This window comes from Typopeltis vanoorti, chromosome 13, assembly GCF_054136105.1.
Source record: "Typopeltis vanoorti isolate ZY-2024b chromosome 13, IOZ_Tvanoo_1.0, whole genome shotgun sequence".
Classification (NCBI taxonomy): Eukaryota; Metazoa; Arthropoda; class Arachnida; order Uropygi; family Thelyphonidae; genus Typopeltis; species Typopeltis vanoorti.
Window position 1 is genome coordinate 126727610 of NC_143561.1, and position 22658 is coordinate 126750267.

The 22658-nt window shown below is 32.7% G+C and overlaps 1 protein-coding gene across 1 annotated transcript in view; it reads right to left on the reverse strand.

The window, feature by feature from the left end:
- Positions 1-2083: 2083 nt before the first annotated feature.
- LOC150100525 (polycomb complex protein BMI-1-like) overlaps positions 2084-22658 on the reverse strand; it is a 265230-nt gene continuing 244655 nt past the window's right edge. Inside the window, exons 11-12 of the mRNA XM_090402672.1 lie at positions 15842-16525; positions 2084-7278 (exon numbers count right to left, since the gene is read on the reverse strand). Coding sequence (XP_090258798.1) covers positions 16106-16525 — 420 coding nt within the window. The 3' untranslated portion in view covers positions 2084-7278; positions 15842-16105. The remainder of the gene's footprint in view (positions 7279-15841; positions 16526-22658) is intronic.

Genomic DNA, 22658 nt, shown 5'->3' on the forward strand with positions numbered 1-22658 from the left:
CCATGGAGGTGCCCATATTATAATAATAATAGTGTTGATCACAATGGAAAAAACAAAGGATCTTTCAGAGTTCGATAAGTTTTATTGTGGGTGCCTGTCTGGCTGTAGCTATGATTTTGAAAATAGCACAGCAGATTGGTTTATCAGAATGTGAGGTATCCAGAGTGTTTAGTCAATGGAAAAATAATCCACATTACAATGCCAATCTCGCCATTGTCCAAGAAGGATGTTCTTTCATTAAATGGCTACACAGAAAACACTGATTTCTGATAAGAAATAAAAGTTTGTCTACAGTAATGTCAAGAACACTGTGACTGGCCATCGAAAAGAAATGATGTGGTTCTACGAGCCATGCTACTTCTTGTTCTGTACAAATGGTAGGTAGATAATTTGGTTGGAGCCCCCACCAAACAATGAACACAGCGTGCCTCATAAATATCTCAAATTTCTGGAGGTGTCATGGTGTGGAGCATGTTCTGTTGGTACAGAATCGGTCTCCTCATATTGCTGGAAAGTTAGGTGTCCTTAAAGGAATATCTGAACATTGTTGCTGATCAAGACCATCCTGCAATGCTGACTTTTTATCCAACAGGTGACGTATGTTTCATGGACAACACTGCTACCCTGTACTGTACAAGAATCACTCAGCAAGCAAGACAGCGACTTCCTTTCACCATCAGAAAGCCCTGACCTGAATCCCTTTGAGAAAGTATGGGACATGTTAAAATATAGATCCAGGAGCAAAGTCCTCTTCCATCAAATCTAAGCTAGTTAACGAACTGTTTGGTATATGTGTATACAGTTGACAGAATCCAACACCTTTTGCAATCTATGTCAAACTGCATGTGTTGCAATTCGGGCTGAGGAGATCCAAAACGGTATTAAACAAAAGTTTGTGATTCAGTGGAAGGTATGTGTACAATCATAGTGATGTTCCATTATACAAATTTTTTTTAAAAAAAAAAACCAACAGTCCATTCAATGTACCAGGTGTTGCATTCTGATTGGCAGTTAAACTTATAAACGTCATAGTAGTACATATTAGTACTACTTAGTACTAAATAAACGCCATAGTAGTACATAAGGCTAATTCACCTTCAACTGAAAAGTCCATATAAGGATTCCCCTCGTCATGACGAGAATTGAACCCAGGAGTTTTCCAATCAAAGGGTGCAATGTTCCACTATTCTTCCAAGTGTGTTATGACGACTTACTTAGTTCATTTCCCTATTTACAAATTGTAAATCAACCATGATGAGAGCATTCAATCAAATATTTTGAGCTGCACCTGAAAAAAAAAAAACAGCTGAATAAATGAAATTATTTTAAAAAAAAGAATCATCTTGTAATATTCCTGATTTAAATTGAATAACTACCTATTGATCAACGAGATAAGCACATGAGCACTCTCTCTTTCTATTACTAGTGAGGTAATATAAGGAAGCCCATAGCCCAAAGGTTGCTGACCCCTGCCTTAGATCATTAACTCCAGTTTTGTGTATTTTTGGAAGACCATAATTTCTCGGAGCAAAGGCATAGTATTTTAATAGCACCTAACTATGAAGTGAAAGAATTAAATAATTGTATTAGTTTTCTTTTTAGTGTGGTTAGTTAGGTAATTTGATCAGATGATGTGTGTTGTTATCAGGGAATAAAACAAGCCTATTATTAATGGCCATATTTTGTAGGTAAGCTGTCCAACCTATATCTATTGTGTGCATGTGAGAGAGCTTGTGGCTGACTGTTTCTGGGGTCTCACTGGCAACAGGCTATTCAGGTGTATATGTGAGTGTGCAAGAGAGAGTGCACGTGCCAGAACTTAGCCTAGTCAGGTCCATAGATGACCAACTTAAAAATATTTTCTTATATTGGTGCATACTATAATGTAATTTGCTTCATGTTCCTTAGCTCACAAAAAGCTATATTAAAAAAGTTTTTATTATTTTAGTCGTTAATTTGTAACATTTTAGAGGGCCTATTAATTGCTATGAAGGGCAAGCTATGTTAATATATATACACTATTTAATAAAGCTAAACTATACTTGGAATATACCAGGAAGTTTAAAAATTAGTCACATATCCATCAAGTAAAATTGAGCAATGCTTTATTTACAGTGCATAATACAGATAATTTGTTTACAGAAATCAAATTTTGGACCAGCAGTCAAAAATGTGGACAAAATACTGAATTAATTCTTTCTTAAATATTTAGCTATGTACTGATTTTACCACTTAGGGAAAAAAAATAATTAAAAAATTTTACTCTTTAAATAAATTAAATCATGGAACTAAAAAAAAGTAGAATTAAGAAATGAGAGAACAATGATGGAAGAGAAAGAAACATGAACCATTTTACCTTCCACAGGAAAAAATACTGTTAACTGTACTTAAATTAATGTATTATATTTACAACACCACACCTAAAAATATTCACATTTCTTGTTCTTCATTACCTCACTCTTCAGGAAAAAGAGTGAGGTTATGAAGAACCTTACTCTTTTTTTTCTAAAGATAAATATTATAGTTCACATTAAAAAAAAGTTATTAAAATACTCTTTTATTCATCTTATTTTTACACAGAGAAAACAAATAAGTAGTTTAACAATGCACATAATAGCACATTGTTCAATTATAAACTTTTAATCACATTATTAGAATACTATTGTACTTTAAGAAAAGAAAATTAACTGTTGCTTTTGATCATTTTCAGGTGATAATATAATCATTCAAAGTTTATATGTGGCAATGATGCAAAATTTCTTCAATATTAAGGCATTTCATTCTCATTTCAGTAACAAACTAATGTTTCCGGTCTTATGCTTCAAATTCATATTTTCATCATAGCAAGCAAACAGATTTTTTTTTTCTAGAACGTTCAAATCGGTAACTTAGTAAGTAACACAACTTGCACTGGCTGCACCATGTCTAATATATATATATAAAATATACTTACAATTTATGTAATAATCAATACTGGACAGACACCATGACTGAGGAATGTTTTACTTATATCTTTTCAACTTTTATGAAATGATGCATAAAAACAAACAAATTTCTATTTTTTTTTAATTAAAATATATCAGAGTGTAATTTAATTAACAAGCAATTAGCATCTTAAAATTTATTTCTTTGAATAAAATGCTGGACTGAAATACTAAAGGAAGATCCTTCTTAGCATGGGTGAGAAGACCACCATAGAAATGAATATAACAAATGCTAATACTTACACATTTACAGAAAGTTATGAAACTCCCCATTCCAAAGAAAACAAGAAATGCATAAAGTAATAATAATGCTACAGGTGAATGAGTTATACATTATAATACTGAATCATAAAGGAATGATTAAACTCAGTAAGGCAGCTATTCTGATTTCATAATACAACAAATTTTGTTCATTCTGTACTTTTGGAAACACACACATTATAGGATGTCTTCTACTAATTAAAAAAAAAAAAAACAATATATTTTTTCTCTCTCTCTCTCCCCAAAATGTTAAGACGTATTTCAGATGATAGTAGAAATAAACATCTTAATCTGATAACAGTTTATCAAGCAATTACATTGTTGAAGACATGCAATATTTAGGAACATGTAATCTAAAATACTCTGGACAGCTCTGCTAATTTACAACCTTACATTTTATCAAAATATTTATTACTATGAATTTTAAAAAATAGCTATGTGATTAAATGATATATTTTTTTTTTTCTGAGCAAGTATTTTCATATTTTTGAGCTTTTTTTTTTTAACATATCAACCAAGATGGTATGAAGACCTTAAACCAGATTAAAAAACATGTTTATAGGCCCACACATTTTTTACCACAGATTATTAGGAACTACAATGCTGATTACTACTTTAACAAGGCACATTTTTCTTTCAATAAGTACAACATTTTACAGTAATACTATAACATTCAACTCCTCTGGATCAGTAAAAACATTCTAAAAATGTATTCAAAATAAATATCTTTGGACAATCTTATTCAATCAACTCTGTACAAGTGTCTCTACACAAAAATGGGATATGCTTTTAAGAGATTTTAATTTTATCCAATGGAAAAATTAGTAATGAAAAAGTAATTTCAAAAAAATATTCAGTAATGATAACAAAATAATAAGATAATCCAAGTGGATATACCTCAGATACTGACTCAGTTTGATATAATTCAAGATGATTCCTTCATCAGTTTAAGGTATCTTAGATCCAAAACTGTATAGACCAAAAGTGTTCCATATAATAAATGACACTTCCACAATTGATACTGCTTTCAGCTACTTCCAGATCAGATTACATCCATTCCCTGATTTATAAATGCTCAAATTATATATTTATCATTTTATGAAGAACAGATATGCTTTTTTTTTTAATTTATGAAAAAACACTTTTCAATTTTATAAAGCCAAACATGCTATGTCATGAAGTAGAGATAAATTAATATTGTTTAAAGATTTCTCACTCGGTTATACTATAAATTAAAGATGCCAAGAAATTATATTCTTGGTTTCATCCTTTATCTAAGTGTAAGAAAAGTTTGCAAGTGAAATTACTTCATGACTGGGCTACTTGTACATAGAGGCTAATGACTTCACGTCAATTGCTTTAGTATCCCATAATGCAAAGCACATACATATATTTCTCATATGCGAGTAGTCAAAAAGGTGTCACACCTCATTACTGAAACATTGTGGATTAGAGATAGATGTTGAAAATTGTGAAGTTACTTTACATGCTAACTTTGTTTGCTTACACTTAGATAAGGCTGAAACCAAGAATATAATTTCTTGACATCCTTAAATTTTTAGATAAATTCAGAGCTAGCCACTACTGGAGTGTTGACTAACTGTAGCAGGAGTCATGGACTAAGGAGCACAGAATAGCATTAACAAGTGTGGATCAGTTCAGTGTTTGCGTATGTTAGGTTTAAACTCCTGTTTGTACCATCATTTATGACATCACAAATCCTGAACCACGTAAGAGAGAAAAATGCAATAAGTTGAAAAACCTAAAGAGGAGGAAAACATCTACACTTAAATGTAAATTAGCAGTGGCAGTGATAAAACAACTGAGGCAGGTCAAAGGTCAGATATATATCTGACTTACTATGCACCTATCTGCTTGAATAATGTAAACAATTTTCATGGAGGGGGAAAAAATAAAACAAAACTGATGTGCCTGCAATTAGCACTGAAAAATGACAATGCTTCTAAGGTTCATCATTCTTCAAGAAGTTCAAGAACTTCTCATGCACTAATGAGACTTTTCATCCTGTGAAATGAAAGTACACTTCCTAAAGAGGCCAGTGTCATCTGCATTGAAGATTTGTTTATCTCAGTCCTTTGATGATAAGCTTACTTCAGGGAAGATGCTTCAATCTTCTTGAATTTCTCTCTATCAAAACATCTGTGATCCCACTCAAATTCCAATTCTTCGGTACTCTCATCTTCGTCTTCAGTTTCCTTCAAACTGAAGACAAAGATGAGAGTGCTAAAGAATTGAAATTTGAGTGGGATCACAGATCCCTGTGAGATTCAAGAAGACTGAGGCATCTTCCTTGAAAAACTTTGTTAGTTTATCATCAAAGTAAGCTACTCAAACAAACCTTCAATGGTAAGTGAATATCCTTTGCACTTTCATTTAACAATACAAAAAGGAAGTCTCAATAACGAATCAAAGATTAATCTCATGCTAGTGTATCATTCACAAAATTAAAGAGCTATAAAAAAAGGGCATAAATCAAGAATTTATTTCCAGTTGTTTTCCATGCTAACCTAAAAAAAAAAAAGCTTGAGTTAGAAGGCAAATCCTTACAGATGTGTCAAGAAAATCAAAGATTTCCTTTCAAGATGAAATATTGTTCCAAGGATAATCTCACCAACAAAGTTCTTTTAATTTCTGATAATGTCTTACATCAGAGCAAAAATATCCAAGGTGTTTTATTTTGTATCCCAACACAACGCAACCTCCATACTCCAATCCACTGATCAACATTAAAGACCTACTACTTCCCAATGTGAATGAAATATACTGTTGATGGACTAGACACAAAACTACAAAAAAGAAACTGGAAAGCAAAGAAAAGTTACAGAATCATGTAAGCAACACATAATGAAAAATGCAATCAAAAACACTGAAACAGCAAGAGATAAAATAATGAGGAAAACTATGAAAGGACTTTGGTAGAAGCTATTGCCAAATTATTTCATGATTTCGAAATGTGTCTGTAAAAAGATTTGAAAGGGCATTGTGGATCTGTTAAACAAAACAGGTTTTGAAAGTGCACATGCAGAGCATTTGTTAAAATTGTAGAGTGAGAAGCTAACCAACGAAAAGTTGAGTGAAGGTAACACAAATCTGTCACAGTAAGAGCATGAGATGCCACAAAAACACCTAACATGATGAAATTGAAATATATGAAGAGAAGCTCTTTGCGCTATGTGTTCAACCTGAGAAATTTCACTGTCATAAAAAACTTGGATAAACTACTGCAGTGATTGCTTGAGCGATTTTTACGATAAAAAGAAATACTGTAAAATGATATTCAAGCTATTCTAAATGTACGATTTTTTGTATTTATGTATTTGTAAGTGGTTTTTTTTCCCCCTTAGGTATACTGATTATATAACTTTCCTAATTGAAATCCCAATTTCCATTCATCTATAATATTGATTTATGAATTTTTTTATGAAGTTGTGAAAAATAAATGATGTTTAAACTAAGAGGTAAGTAATTTATATATCATCACTTCAGATTATTAACTTTTACATAATTAATGAAGAATAGGGGCTACAAGGTTTCAACTTGGTAATAAAAATTCTTAAATAAAAAGATAGCATCCAGAATTTTATAGGAAAATTTTTTACTGAAATTTTAACAGCACCTGAGATACTCTGAAGTTGCACTACTTAAAACTTAGGTTAGCGTGAGAAACAACTGGGAATAAATTCTTATGGTTTTTTTTTTTTATAAATAGTCCTTTGATTTTATGAACACCAGCATAGGAATTAATCTTTGATTCATTACTGACACTTCCTTTTCGTTCTGTTAAATGAAAGTGCAAAGGACATTCACTTACTAAAGAGACCAGTGTCATCTCCATTGAAGATTTGTTTGAGTAGCTTCCTTTGATGATAAACTAACGAAGTTCTTCAAGGAAGATGCTTCAGCCTTCTTGAATCTCAAGGAGCATATGTGATCCTTCTCAAATTTCAATTCTTCAGCACTCTCATCTTTGCCTTCAACATGAATTCTGTCCAGAAGCCTCATAAGTTCAGGTCTACACAATGATTAAGAATTCAGTTAAGTAAAATATAGAAGTTTGAAGCATGAACTATAAAGATGTAATATCTAAGATATTCTGGGTTTCTGTTTAGTCTTAAATGAGTTTGGAAGAGTCAGAGATAGTTAGAACAATGAGATTCTCTAGGTACTAATATGGTTCTTTTGAATGATCAAGTATTGGAATACTGGTGTCAGCTTTTAAACTTTTGTTTTTTAAAGAGATGCTAAAAAGATGAAATACATAAAAAGTATTAATAATTAACAACAAAATGACTATTTGAGTTTTTGGGTAGAGATATTTTTAAAAGCTCTCAATCACTTTCATGAAAGTAGGGGAAGTGTTTGATCCACAACGAACAACTTCAACATCTTTCAAATATATGCCCTAATGTATTTTTAATAATGCACATTGGAAAGACTAACTTTTAACTATTGTGTTTTAAGGCATTATCATCTTCATTTCACTTAATATGCATGTGTGTGTGTGTACACACACAAAACAGTGCTTTTTTAAATGAGAAAATATACTGTTCTTGAGATTCAGCTAAATTCTTAACAGAGAAAGTATTTTTAATTGAATGTAAATGTAAAATTTATATTTTAAAAACTTTTGTAAAATTATTTTCTTTTGGAAAAGTGGACATAAGGAAAGACCACTGCAAAAATTTAAATAGGTTATTATTAGTAAATTATTAAAAATTAGGAATACTACAGGTATAAGTTTTATAATAGTTTCCAAATTTAAATAGGATTTTCAAAAGGACTTTACTTGAATTTGAAATTACATTTAAACTTGAATGTAATGTGAAGGACAATGTTAATAGGTTCCCTATTATCATTATAAACTAGATTATGCTGTATCTGAAATTAGAACACATTGTATCATTATCAAGTACTTTATAATGTACATGGAAGAAAGTCAGAAAGTCGTGTGTGTGCATGTAGGAATAATTCTGAAAAATCATAGCTATTCTAATAAATAAAAACTGAATTGAATAAAAAAAAATGCTGAACTGAATTTTAAACTTTCATTTTTTGCATATTCTGCAAGATTTTTTAAATAGATGGTTGGAAGTATACTTTATTTTTGTGCACTACCCATAAAAAAAAAAAGTGATATTTAAAATAAAAACAGTGTGAAAAACCTATTTTAAATTATATTTAGGATAAAAATCATAATCAAATTCCAAACTATATTTATCAAGTTTTAAATAGGTTATTCTATGGAAATGAATCAAAGAGTTGTCTGAATAGTTATGCACATTGTTCACCAAACATACCAGAAAAATCCAGTAGATGTGGCACAAATACAAACAGAGGCAATGCAATTCATAAGATTAATCACCAATGATTCAAAGATAGACTGGAAGGAGACTTCTACATAGTCTGTTACGAATGTCGAACAACTACAGATTTTAATTTAATACCCAATCCTCACCTTTACTGGTTTCACATGGTATGACATGATGAAATATTCTCAGATGGGGAGAGGCGCCCAGTCAAAAAAGCCCAGGCTGTTTTTCTCAAGGTACTAGGGTAAACATTCAGGTAGTGGAGCAACCTATTTCTAACATGGTTGTAGTCTCCATAATTTATCTGGAATGAAGCTGATTCTTGTTTGAGACTGAAATAGCAGAGTGCAAAATGAATCCAGGAGATCTACAGAAAAAAATATAGCTGCAAATGATCAGCACCTGCTCAATTCCTGCTAGGATGTGGACTAGTCTTTACTGGTGCCAATGTTTAATCATCTTTATGATGAATCATGGCATTAGTAAGTTTATGCCCTTCAGCATAAATTTACATAGAGAGAATATATTAGAAATAAGAAAAGACTTATGTTACTGTTGATAGTAATATCTTACAATGGTTCAGGATATAAGAGCATATAAGGGGATGTGAAATAGAAAGGGTTATCATTTAGTTTTTAATAGGATAAAAATGAGTAAACACACCACTGAAAAGAAAAATATATACAAAGTATATTAGCAGCCTTGTGGTGAAAACAGAAAAAGACAAATTATTAGCAAGGAAGTGAAGATACTTGAAAACAAGAACCAAATCCTAGCCAACTAATGAAAATTTCAGCAAAAGATTATTGATTCAGTAAAGGAGAAATAGTTAGCTACACTACAGAAATGGTAGTGATGTCTGTAAGAATAGAAAACTCAGTAACTTCATAATGGACTTATGAATTCCAAATAGCAGTTGTAATTTCTTTTGAAATCACATCAAAATTTTCTGGCAAGCAAAATAATAGTCCTAAACAAATATAGAGAAAAATGTAAGAAAGCCAAGTTATGGTATAAAAGTGACATTCAGTCATCCATATTATACAGAAGAATAATATCATGAATGTGGCAGAAATTGCTCTGGAGGCTCATGTGAAAGCATAAAAATGGTAGAGAAATGCTCATACACAAATTTTATACTACATAAAATTTACATGGAATATGGGTACTGTGAAAGAACGAGTACTTTCACAGTACCCATATACAAAAAAAAAAAGATAAACAAAACTGAACATTACAATTACAGAGGAATTTCTCTACTGAGTATTCTAAGCAAGGTTTATGTAAGCTTATTTCAGAAGAGGCTAAGAAAAATTATGGAAGAGAAATTTGAAGAAGAACAAGCTGGAATCAAGCCAAATGGGTTAAATCAGATTTCTATTTTTAAGGCAAGAAGAAATCACAGAATAGCAGGATTGATATTATGATATTATAAAATTATATGGTGTAAATGGAACATTATGCAGAACAATATATGGCATATATTTAAATTGTAATTCAGCAGTTAGAATTCAATGATGTACAAGAAGTTGCTTTGATGTAAACTCAAGGTGTAAGAAAAGAGTGCATGCACACTATCTCCACTATATATGGATTCTAGTAAGAAGGTGACATTAAAATTTATATGAAATTTAGAGAGTTCAACCCAGCTCTTTATACAGAATGTTATATTCTTGCATAAAAATCACTACATATCTTTAGGGTTATTTTCACTAAATGGAATAACTGCTGTAACAAATTTGATAGGAAAATCAGGAACCAAGACAAAAACTAAGGAAAAAAAATTCTACACAAAACATTTAACAACATTCTCAATGAAGTATTTATAAAAAAAGTGAAAAGTGTTTTAGCCATTTAAGTCCCATTTTATTGAAGATGACAAATTATATATTAAAAGAAAAAACAGAATAAGCAAAACCAACATGTCAAAAGAATCAATTTACATTGGAATTAGTCAAAACACTACACAAGTAGTATACAAGATGGTGTTGATGGATTTTAACTGATGGATTTGAAAGTTGGGTTAGAAAGAAAATGACAGAGACAGAAACCACATAAATGCAAGTTTTAAATAAAATTAGTGGAGTGAACAGATAGCATCAATGGTAGAACCATATTAAAAATGAAGATATTAGACATCCATAGATCATTATCATTGAACAATGTATGAGAAGATCTAATCTATGTGATATGGTCACTTGAACAGAAAATGGCAGAGGAAAGGTTAGTAAAATATATTTCATGCTAGAGGAAGATTGAAGTGTATATTTCACAATATTAGAGATCTGAAAAATAAGAAATTAGTTTGGATGATGTTATTCATAACGTAACCTTAATTATGTAGTGTTAACCTGATATTCTGTACAACCATGAGGTTACATATCCAGGAAATGACAAAATGGCACAATTTTGTCCTTTGTATTTGTTGAGCACTCCCATATTATTGGCAATATGGCATGTATTCCAGAAATTTTTGGATAATTCATTTTGAAGAAATATTTTTATTTTCTATTTGTTAAAGCTGTAAAAATTAAACTTGGAAAATCATAAGAGAAAGATACTTGGTATGTGAATAGGAAGAGTCAACTCTCACAGAAGTGAACTCATTAGGAGCAAAGAAATACTTATATAAAGTGGAAAGACAATTACAGTAAATTTCAGTAGTGTGATATGGGATTTTAGTTAAGACTTCTTCTGGCAGTTTGTTATAGTGAGTGAATTCTTAATAGCAATGCTTGCTAGGGCGAGAGTCAATTGTATAATCAAGTACGATACATCTATCAATAAAAATGTACTGCTTATGTCTTGAACAAAAATTCAAATCCAGATCAAGTTATCTTTATATGACCGTAAATATTCTTCACAACATAACATGCAATTTTTCAGTATCTCAGAGATATTTTATAGGTTATAAAAAAAATTTAAAAAAAATTTAAATGCATAAGAATTATATCCTGTTATACATGTCTGTACATGAGTATGTGTGTGTCTGTATTTATTAATCAAATATTGAAGTGATATAAAAACAGGACTTTTATAATTCACTTGACCTGTAGCATAAAGGTTATCTTTTCAATGAATTACCCTGAAATGCAAATAAAGTAAGTACATAATTATCACCCAAATATGTCAGTCAGTTAGTAGAATGCAGATTTTATCTTAGTACTATTTGTGAAAGTCTTTGGGTGGTAGATGCTTTTCTGCTCTTCATCAGTTGGTGTAACACCATTAGCACAGTTACTGGCTTATAGCTCTTGACCAATCTATGTTAATGTCCTATACATTCCAAACCTTTTGTGGGATTGCCATTCAAAATTTTAGGAATGGCATTCTTGAATGGGTGGAACATTACATGTGTCATAAATGTTAATGTTTAATGCAATATTTATGCAATTAAAATGTTTGTACTATTATTTGAAAATTAATATTATATTACAAAAATAAAAGAAAGGACACAATTCGATGATATGCTTAATGAGAAAGTGACGAAAGCATATTTTCCAGGTGCTGTAAGTATGCAGAAGAATGGAGCAAATGGGTTGATTGTATTGGCTGGCACAAATCATTTGTGCCAGCCAATACAAATGTTTTGAAAGGTGAGAAATATGTAATGAGAGAAGATATGAAAGAGTTGTTAGTGGAAGAAAATAAAGAGCAAGAAAGCAAAGACTGTGAGACTGCTGCCTCAGAATGATAGGACAAAACTGAGAAGAGCTTGCCAATGAGAAGTTTGTGAAGGAGGAATGGTGTGCAGTTTATTGATGTATGGAGTGAAGTTGATGGATGAAAGGACTGACAGACTATATTTAAATGGTTTTGGAGTTATATGTTTGGAGAAAGTGTTGTTTAGTGAGAGTCTGGTGGTGCAAAACCAGGTTAAATGATATTAGAGAGGATGAAATCAAGCATGTGTGCATGGCTACCCCTGCAATAAATGAGCATGAGTACAATAATGATTATGCAATGGCAAACAGGATTTCACATTTCTCCAATTTAAATGGGTTAGTAATGACATTACACAAGGGTAACTATGTATACAAAATGACATTGAAATGCATGCACACGAATGCAGGAAGTATCAGGAATAAGGGCGAGGAGTTTTTGGCATTGGTAAGCTCAACTTGTCCAAAAATTATAGGCATCAGAGAAACCTGGTTGACTGAAAATGATATAGTTACAGGGATAGAATGTAAAAGGTATTGTATTTTAAGAGAGGATAGAAGGAACAGGACAGGAGGTGGGGTACTGCTGATGATAGCTGCAGAATCACAACCAACAAAATTAGAAGTTCAAGAGGATATTAGGTCTGAGGGAGATGGTTCATTTGAGGCTGTCTGGTGTGAGACAGAGGAAAATAGGAAAAAATATGTTATTGGGTGCTACTATAGACCAGGGGGTCCAGAGGAAGATGTAGATGCCATGTAACAGAAAATCGGCATGAGTGTAGGCAAAACAATTATTATGGGAGATTAACTATGGTGTCATCAGTTAGGGGAGGAAAGGAGGCATGGCAAGATGGAAGTGGAATTTATACAGTTGCTAAGGGATAATTACATGAAACATATTATAGAGGGGACAAGGGGCTTGAGGGTGTTGGATCTGATAGTAGTATCCGAAGATGTGTCAATAACCAAGGAAGACACTATGCCTCCAATTGGGGAGAGTGACTATGTGGTCATGTTCTGGGAAGATGCCAAACACATGGAGTTCTCTGTTGAGAAGGGGGTTATGTTCACCTAAAAGGCTGGTGATTACAAGAGACTAAGGAGTCATCTTGGAACAGTGCCATAGCTTGAAAAGCTACAAAAAAGAATATCAGTAGTGCATGGCAAGTGGTCAGAGATTGCTTGAGTAGCAGTATCAGACTGCATACCCAAGATCAGGAGGATAAACCAAGTTGGAAAGAGCTGCAATAAAGGAAAACATTGTGAAGGAAATATAAAGAAAAAAAGTGATCAGCAAGTTCATGAGAGTACAAACTGCAAGCAAGAAGGGTGACTAGTATAGAGAGAAAATTAGCCAAACAGGATAAAGTAAACCCAAAAGAGTTTTTTCGTTATGTAGCAAGTAAGAGGAAAAACAACTATGGTAGAATGCCTTTAAATAATGCTCATGGTAGGAAGACAAATGAACTAAAAGAAATAGTTGAGTTGCTGAGTGGTCATTTTGCAAAGGTGTATCATCCAAGTGGTGATTTTACAGAGATGCATATCAACATTGAGGTACATGAACAGGAGGTGTTCAGCATATTAAAAAATATGAATGTAAACACAGCAGTTGGACCAGATGGCATATCAGCCCATGTACTATGTCAATTTGCAAGAGAACTGGCATTGCCTCTCTTATGACGAAGTTGTTCAATCGAAGTCTCAGCTCTGGCAGAGTTCCAAGGGAGTGGAAAGTGGGTAAGATAGTACCATTGCATAATGGAGGCTCCAAGAAAGAGGTGGCAAACTATAGAGCAATTAATATATTGGGAGTGGTTGTTAAATTATCGGAAAAGTTGGTGAAAGATAAAATATAATAGTGGGTGGATAGGGATGCGATACTCTATAGTGGGCAGCATGGAGCCGAGGTATTATTTTAGTAACTTATTCACATTTTATAATAAAGTGACAGCAGAATTGGATAAAGGTAATGGCTATATCATAATATTTCTCAACTTTGCCAGGGCATCTGATAGAATACCACATGGAAAACTATTATAAAAACTGGAGCGGATGAGAATAGATTTAAGGCTAGTAACATGGATGGTGGAGTGGTTGATAAAGTTGGTAGATATCTTGCAATTGGTAGTGGTTGGTAGATATCTTGCAGGATGATTTAAATTGGCATTGTGGCTAAAAGATGATGATTGTCAATTTAATGCATAACCTTGCAAAATGTAAGGTTATGCAGTGCAGGTTGAAAAGGTTGCATATGGTATATCATATTGATGGTATTGGTTTACAGAAAATTGATGAAGCTAGGGACTTGCAGATAATAGTGGACAATGAGTTAAAATTCAGAGGGTATATTGCAAAAGTTGGTAAAATAGCTCAATGAATTACTTGGATGCTGAAATACACAGTAACAAGTAAAGATAAGGAAGTTATTATCCCTCTTTACAAGGCTATGATTCAGCTACATCTTGACTACTGCACACAGATTTGGTCACCTCAGTTTCTTGGGGACTAGATGGTGGTTGAAAAGATTCAGAGATGAGTGACCAAGATGGCGACAGGTCTGTGGAATACTCCCTAAGAGAATAAGTTGAAGGTTTGTGAGTTACAAAGTTTAGTTGATAGGCAGAAAAGAGGGGCATGATAGAAACTTTTAAGATATTATAGGGGTTTTATAAAATTGATGCAAGTGAAAATTTTCAATATATAACAAATAGTCAGAGAACTAGGGACCATCCGTGGAGGCTGTGTCAAAGTGTGGTTATTAGGGGTGTGCAGACCAGATTGGCAGAATTAAGGATTCAAGGAGGGGTATGATAAGAGTTGTGTGTATGATGGTTGATTGGTTCTCCCGTGATGAGCCTCTGGACTCCATGGAGATGCCATAAATAATAATAATACTGAAATGAGAAAAAAAAATATCCTGTCATGAATTCTGCCAAAATGCAAATAATGTAACCATACAATTAATCAACCAGACTATGCAGAAAAGTAGAAATAAGAACTTAGGTTTTTTTAAAACTAAAGTTTTACGTGGCTCCTAATGTTAGATAATATAAAAACTACAAAGTTTAGGTGAAATAAGATATTGTTTAATGATACTAACTGAAATATGAAAACTAAAATGGTATTTTTCAGTTAATTATAGTACTTAATATTATTATTATTAATTTTTGTACTGACTGTAGAGGTGATAGGCAGTAAATAACTTCAAAAAATATTTATCTCACAATCTTTGATAACACTTGCAATGCTTATTTTGTACTGAAATTCTTAGTTAACTGTTGCAATTTCAATCTTCTGAGTTTATAAATAATTAAAAACAATAGTATAGAGGCCATTACTAAAATTCTGATAAACAGCTAAGTACAAGCAAACTTAGAGAGTCAAGTTTTTGAGCTATACATTTATGTATAGTTACATTTCCAAAACATAATTAGCAAAAAATGCTAACTAATAAATTAAAAACAACAAAAAAAGTATCCTCAATATAAAGCTAATCAATGTTTATTTACATGTTATACCAAACTAAAATACCTTTGGCACTATTGTAAAATAAAAAAAAAAAAAAAACATCGGCCAAAATAACCTGAAAATATACAACCTGAAACTGAATTCTTCATTGCTTTGATAAAGAGATTCAGTATATTCTGGACAGAGCAGCCTGGAATTCCACATTTTGTACAGCCCTCTGCTGGTCATAACCACTGATTTTAACACTTAATTGGATATCCATCATCATCACAGATATGAAATTGATGAAGTCTGCTCAGAAGTTTTATTATGAATGCTAGTTAAACAATTCTTTTTGTGATTTTTGAGTTTATCTTTCTTTCTTTAATTAGCAACCCCAAAGGCACTGGTGGTGTCAAGAATCCCTTTTACCTATATGACCATTCTCACTTGTATTATCTGTGTGGTTTTCAATGTTAATACCATTGATTCTGTTGGTACCTAACCTGTGATGAATATTACCACCATGTTTTTCAAAAAGTTTTGCTTCTTTTTTTGTTGGTCCATCAATATAATGTGAATGATTCACTGTTACTTTAGTTTTTCTTGAAGTTTTTATTTTCTGACTACTGGAATGAGAATCATCTTCTGTTGAACTGCTATGGGAACTATCTAGTCCATTAATTTCTGAAATACAGTTTTGGCCAATGACGGAAATAACCTTACAGTCTTTTATACTTTCACTCTGTGATATTTCCCGAGAATTGCAGAGACCTATTTTTAATCGCTTTGACGGATGCTCATATATTTTATAGAAAAGCCTAAGTGGACCATTCTAGAAAATAAATACAATGACATATTATAATGTTATAATATATAAATGAACAAAAAAATATTACATTCTCCAATTTCATTAAAAAAAAAAAAAAAGAAAGAAACTAATTTGAAAATCCATACTGGAATTCTTGGTACCCCACCTCCACACACACACACACACACCACTGTATTTTTCTCTTTTAGCTATTTATGCTAGGTTGCTTAACCACCATACTGGCTTGGCCATGTATATATATTCATAATTACATGGATGTGAAGTGTCCATTGAATATTATAGAAAAGTTATATGGATATGAAGCAAATATTATTGATATATTTGATCTAGTTGGGTGGTTAAGCTGTCTTTTATTTAATAACTAAGGAAATAGGTTAGGAAAATAGATTTTTGTGTTCTAAACTAAGGGATGTCAAACTCATGTACTCCTCATAGTCTTCCAATCAATTCTGACAGATTTGCTTAACTTTACTTTTGTACAGCTGTTAAATGCTATGATTCCCTACAGAGAATGTGCTATACAGTACTGTAAGATAGTTAATACCAACAGGGGTAAAATGGGCTGTTTCCAACTACATACTAAGACTGTTTCCATACTGCCACTAATTCCCTAGCTTATCTTGTTTAATGAAGAAAATTTTCAATGAAATACAAATATAGCTTACAGACACTGAAAAACAAGCAGTAACATGAGTGTGAGACTCTGTTCTTGGGATATCAATCAAGAAAAGGCTGGCATTTATCAATCTTTGTGTGAATAACAAAAAGCAACTCGGAACCAGTCGTATTTAAAAAAAGGAGTGGATTACACATCCTCAGGCTACTAGTGGTAATATTTAATAAGGTGCCATGTCCACATCAAGTTGTTTTTTTTTTTTTGGGGGGGGGGGGGAGGGGGGGAGGAAGAGATTTTGCTATTTTCACTAAAAAGAAGCAGCACTCAAGATTTATAAAACAGCGTAATTTTTATAACTAAACTAGTATTAAGAGAAATGTTACATCAAAATAAATCGAACAATATAAAAAAAGCATAATCATAATCTTTGAAATATTAATGTGATTTATCAGATTACAGACAATGAACCCACTAAAGAAAGTTACTTCTTGGACTAATTAATCATTAAAAAGCTGATAATTTACAATGCTCAACTATACTAGTGGCCAAATTCACAAAATATAACCTATCCCTTTATTTATCAACTGATAATATATCCATCATAGTGAAGAATTATGGAGACAAAAACACATGTGGAGTAATTACTTTACTTATAATGATGAAAATAACACTCAACGTTTCGACCTCTATATTGAGGTAATCATCAGGAAAACATACCTATGCATAGGACACAAGCTACATGACTACACAAAAGTAAGATAAATCTAAATACTCTGTTAATTGTTTACCCTAGCCTGACCTCTGGTGAAAAAATTAACAAAGCATTTAGATTTATCTTACTTTTGTGTAGTCATGTAGCTTATGCACTATGTATAGATATGTTTTCCTGATGATGACCTCAATAGAGAGGTTGAGACGTCGAGTGTTATTTTCATAATTATAAGTAAAGTAATTACTCCAACGCGTGTTTTTGTCTTCATAAATTCTTCACAATGAATGCTAACCACTGTGTAACTTTAAAAGAACTGATAGTATATCAATAGTAGACTATCATCTGATAGTACAGATGATGTACCTTACAAATTTGGCAAATCATTTATTCCATTATTTTCTATTAAGCCACTTTAGAGAGATTTTTAATGCATTTAAACTGTTAAAATCCTGAAATAGAGGAAAAGAATCATGCATGCATATTAGTAATATTATCAATTTCATGCATGCTGGTTAGTTGACTGTTTAGATCAGTGGTCGATAAAAAAATATAAGACCACATTGTATGGGTAATATTTAATTCAGTTAACTTAGATTACCTCCATCCTGAATGACAACACAATTAAGAGTGAATCGTGGGAACGGTGACATTAAATAGGACCTGTAAGATGGAGCAAGGTCATGAAAATAGTTACAGAGGCCAATCAAGTAGGCCAAAATGACGTATTTATCAATAAACGGATTTTAGTGGTTCCCACCCGGCTGGCGCTGGGGGAGCGAGATTGCAACATGTGTAAGTATAAGTAAATAAGAACAATGCACGTGTTGATCCCAGTCTCATTTTTGCGCATCGACATACTAGTGAGCATTAATGTTCTAAAATTCATCAACATACATATTGTAATTCAATCGTTATTCATTCACGAACTAAACTTCTCTATGTTGAAGAGTTCAGCAGGGCTGGTAGTAATACCAGTGATATTACTAGTGATAGTAGTAGTAAAAGTAATATAAAAATATATATAATAATATATACTATATTATACATACAATAAACATTGTAACTATAAAATAAACAATCTAAAAACTCACATAAGCGTCTTTTTTGCTTGTCCTATTATAATTACGTAATAGTAAAATAGAGGGGGGTCGATAAAAAGCCAAAAAACTCTTGAAGGGGTCGATGGTCAAAGAAGTTTGGCGACCCTTGGTTTAGATTATATTAAAGCAATTAAAACATGAGGAGAGTATATTGCATATTAACTCATATGTGTTCTCTAGTCAATTTGTAAAACAGTGTCACTTCCATATGAAATGAAACCAGCCAACTCAATTTTACATGAAAAGACCTTATAATAAATGTCACTCTTATACTATATGACAGAAACAAATAGCAATTTTTCAAACCACAGTGCACTTTTGCTACTAACCACTATGAGGATGATTTTATAGATTTTTCTCAGTATTTTAGATTGATTTGGCATTTTATAAATACACCATGGTATCTGATTATAATAATTTTTTTTTAAAAAAAAAAAAAATGACAACAGTTAGAATTTCTAAAGCGTAAGGTTCAGGTAGATCCTTTAAATCAATATTTGGTTTGCAGGACTTTGATATACAGCCACCCCAAATATAACTAATCTGAAAGACGATATATCTATTAAATGTTAAAAATTTTAATTATTACTAAACTACTGAAAGTATTTTAGATCGGCCCAAAACATCCTGCTGCTGAAGCGAAGAGCATAAAGAGAAGTAATATTAGGAGGAATGGATCAGAATTGTACAGTAGTGTACAAATGAATCCAAACAAGCTGAATTTCCATAAAGTTTTGGTATGGTTTTTGTTTCAGTGATAATAACTTGGGTTTAGGTTTCGGCTTACTATATGCAGTTTTAGTTCACTATTTTGATTGAGTGCTGCGTGTTGTAATTGTCTCTATGATGTTGCGTTGTGTGTTTTTAATAATGTAAACAAGTTGACATTCATAGTGTTATTTTATTCATTTCGTGTAGCTATACAAGGGTGGTCTGAAACGTTTTTGGCCTAATAAGGAAAAAACGAATTTATAAATTCAAAAGTATTTTTTATTTTTCAACATAATTTCCCTTAAGACTAATATACATTTATTCCAGCAATGCTCCAGTGCCATTATCCCACCCTGTATTGGTTCTCAGTAAGATCTGCAAAATACTCCTCTACAGCTGCAATCACCTCTTGATTCAAAGAAAATTGCTGACCAGCAAGGAAGAGTTTTAGTTTTGGGAAGAGACATAAGTCAGAGAACGCCAAACGTGGGGAATAGGGTGGATGTTCCAACAATTCATAGTGCAGATCCCTTAATTTCCCTATTGCCAAAACACCTTTGTGGGCAGGTGCATTGTCCTGATGAAAGATGATTTTTTTTTTCTTCTTCTGCAAAATGGGTCTTTTCTCACGAATTTTTTCGTCTAGTCTGGTTAAAAGATTGGAATAATATTCCCCAGTTATTATTTTACCCTTTTCAAGATAATTAATAAACCCCTTTAGCATCCCAAAACACCAATGTCATAACCTTTCCAGCTGATGGAACTGACTTTGTCTTCTTTGGCGCTGAACAACTGGCTTCTGTCCACTGTTTTGACTGCTGTTTGGATTCTGGTGTGTAATGGTGAATCCAAGTCTCATCCATAGTAATAAATCGACACGCAAAATCAGTTTTATATCTGCTGTGAGCAAGCATGGCACCCATCTTGCACGAACTTTGTCATTAGCAATTCTTCATGCAAAATATATCCTACACGTTCTTTTGATATGCCTATAGTCTGAGCAATTTCATACACAACTTGCCGGTCATCCACTACCATATCGTACACTTCATCAATGATTTCTGTTGTTGGACGTCTTTCACATAGCTCATCTTCAAGGCTGGAATGGCCATGTTTAAACAGTGCAGCCTATTTCTTAATTGTTGAAAACGAAGGAGAAGAGTGCCAATCAACTTTTATGAACATTGAACGAATTTCTTCTGGCATTAAATCTTCTTCTACAAAGAATTCTATAACCGCACGAAACTCAGTTTTATCCATTTCAAGGGATACGGACAACACTTTTGCTTCAGACAGCTGTATAAAACAAACTACTTGATAGAATGACTTGCAATTTCACATGGATGCTTATGACAGATGTACCAACTTAGAAATAAAAATCTTGCCGATAGTGTTGCCATCTGTAACCAAGGACGAGAACTTTTTCAGACCACCCTTGTAAAATGCAAACATCTCCATGAACATGTTCAAAAATATGTACTCTTTCTCAGTACACATCGACAAGTTGCCAATGAGTGCAGTGTTGGTTTGGTTACTGTTAATGTGCTTTTAAAGAGGTTTAGGAAGACAGGTACCTTTTCTCCTGACAGAAAAGGAAAATGTGTATAAAAAGGGAAACTGCATTTACTCAAGATTGTTTACTAGTTAGGACAAGCAAAATGAATCCAAGATAATCTGCTGTAGACTTAAATAGAAGCTTGGCAGCTAGTGGGATTAATGTTTTTGACATGACAGTCTATTGAAGATTGTCAGAAGCAGGGAGGATTTCCTACAGATAAAAAAAAAAAGAAAAAAAGAAACAACTGTTGACGAAGGCTGTGCAGAAAAAGAGGCTCCAGTGGGCAAAAGCATACAATGATTGGACTTTTGAGAAGCGGAAGAAGGTCATATTCTCATATGATAGCCATTTCTTTGTCCAAGGAAGCAAGTACCCTATGTCTGCAAATCTGCAGCTGAGAAGACTTCTCCTGCCCACCTTCATAACAAGCTTCTAAACACTCAACTAAAAAAAGATGTTATGGGGTGGTTTTACATATGACGGTCATGGATCACTTGTGCCTTTTGACAGTGGGAAGAAATGTGACCAATACATAAAAATATTGGAGAAAAGAGTGGTCCCACAGATCCAGAAAGACAAAAAACTCATTTTCCAAAAGGATTTCACTCCATGGCATCTTCAAAAAAAGTAAAAGAGTTCCCAAAAATCACAACATCCAATTGTTCCTGACATTAACCCAATAGAAAATTTGTGGGTCATAGTGAGAAAGAGACTCAGAAAATTAAATTCTGATACAAAGGGTAACTTAATACAATCCATTACCAAAATATAGTTATATTGGATTTGTATAAGAGGTATGGCCTACACTTCAATGCATTTGGTACCAGGAGTATTGAAAAATTATTAATTGGTATAAGACCTAACACAGAGAATCAGGGAAACTGAATTCTGATGGGAGGAATCATGAGAATCTGTGTGTAAGAGCGACAATATTAGATAACTGTGTTAGGAATGGTTATTATTATGGAAATTATTATGAGAGAATGATTCTGTTCATCCAGTTTGGACCTTTCAAGCATGTGTAAAGATGTCTGCATAAGTAAGGAATTAGATAAGAACAGAGATCTGCAAGTGGTTGAATTGTGGCATGCAAACAACAGACAAGTACAACAGACAATAGAACATGCAGGTAATTTAATATGTCTGTACATTAATGCTAGGAGTATCAGAAACAAAAGAGTTTGTTGCCTTGGTTAATATATTGGGACTTCATATTTTAGGCATTAGTGAGATCTGGGAATCAGAAACAGACAAACTAACTGGTATCGATTACAAAGGATACAGTACTTTTAGGAAGGATAGGAGATGTGTGTGTGGGGGGTGCTGCTAATGATATCAAATGACTCGAATCCAGTTAGAGTTGACACCTGTAACTGCAATACTAGTAACAATATTTCATGCAGCAGTAAATATGAAGCCGTCTGGTGTGAGATGGAGTC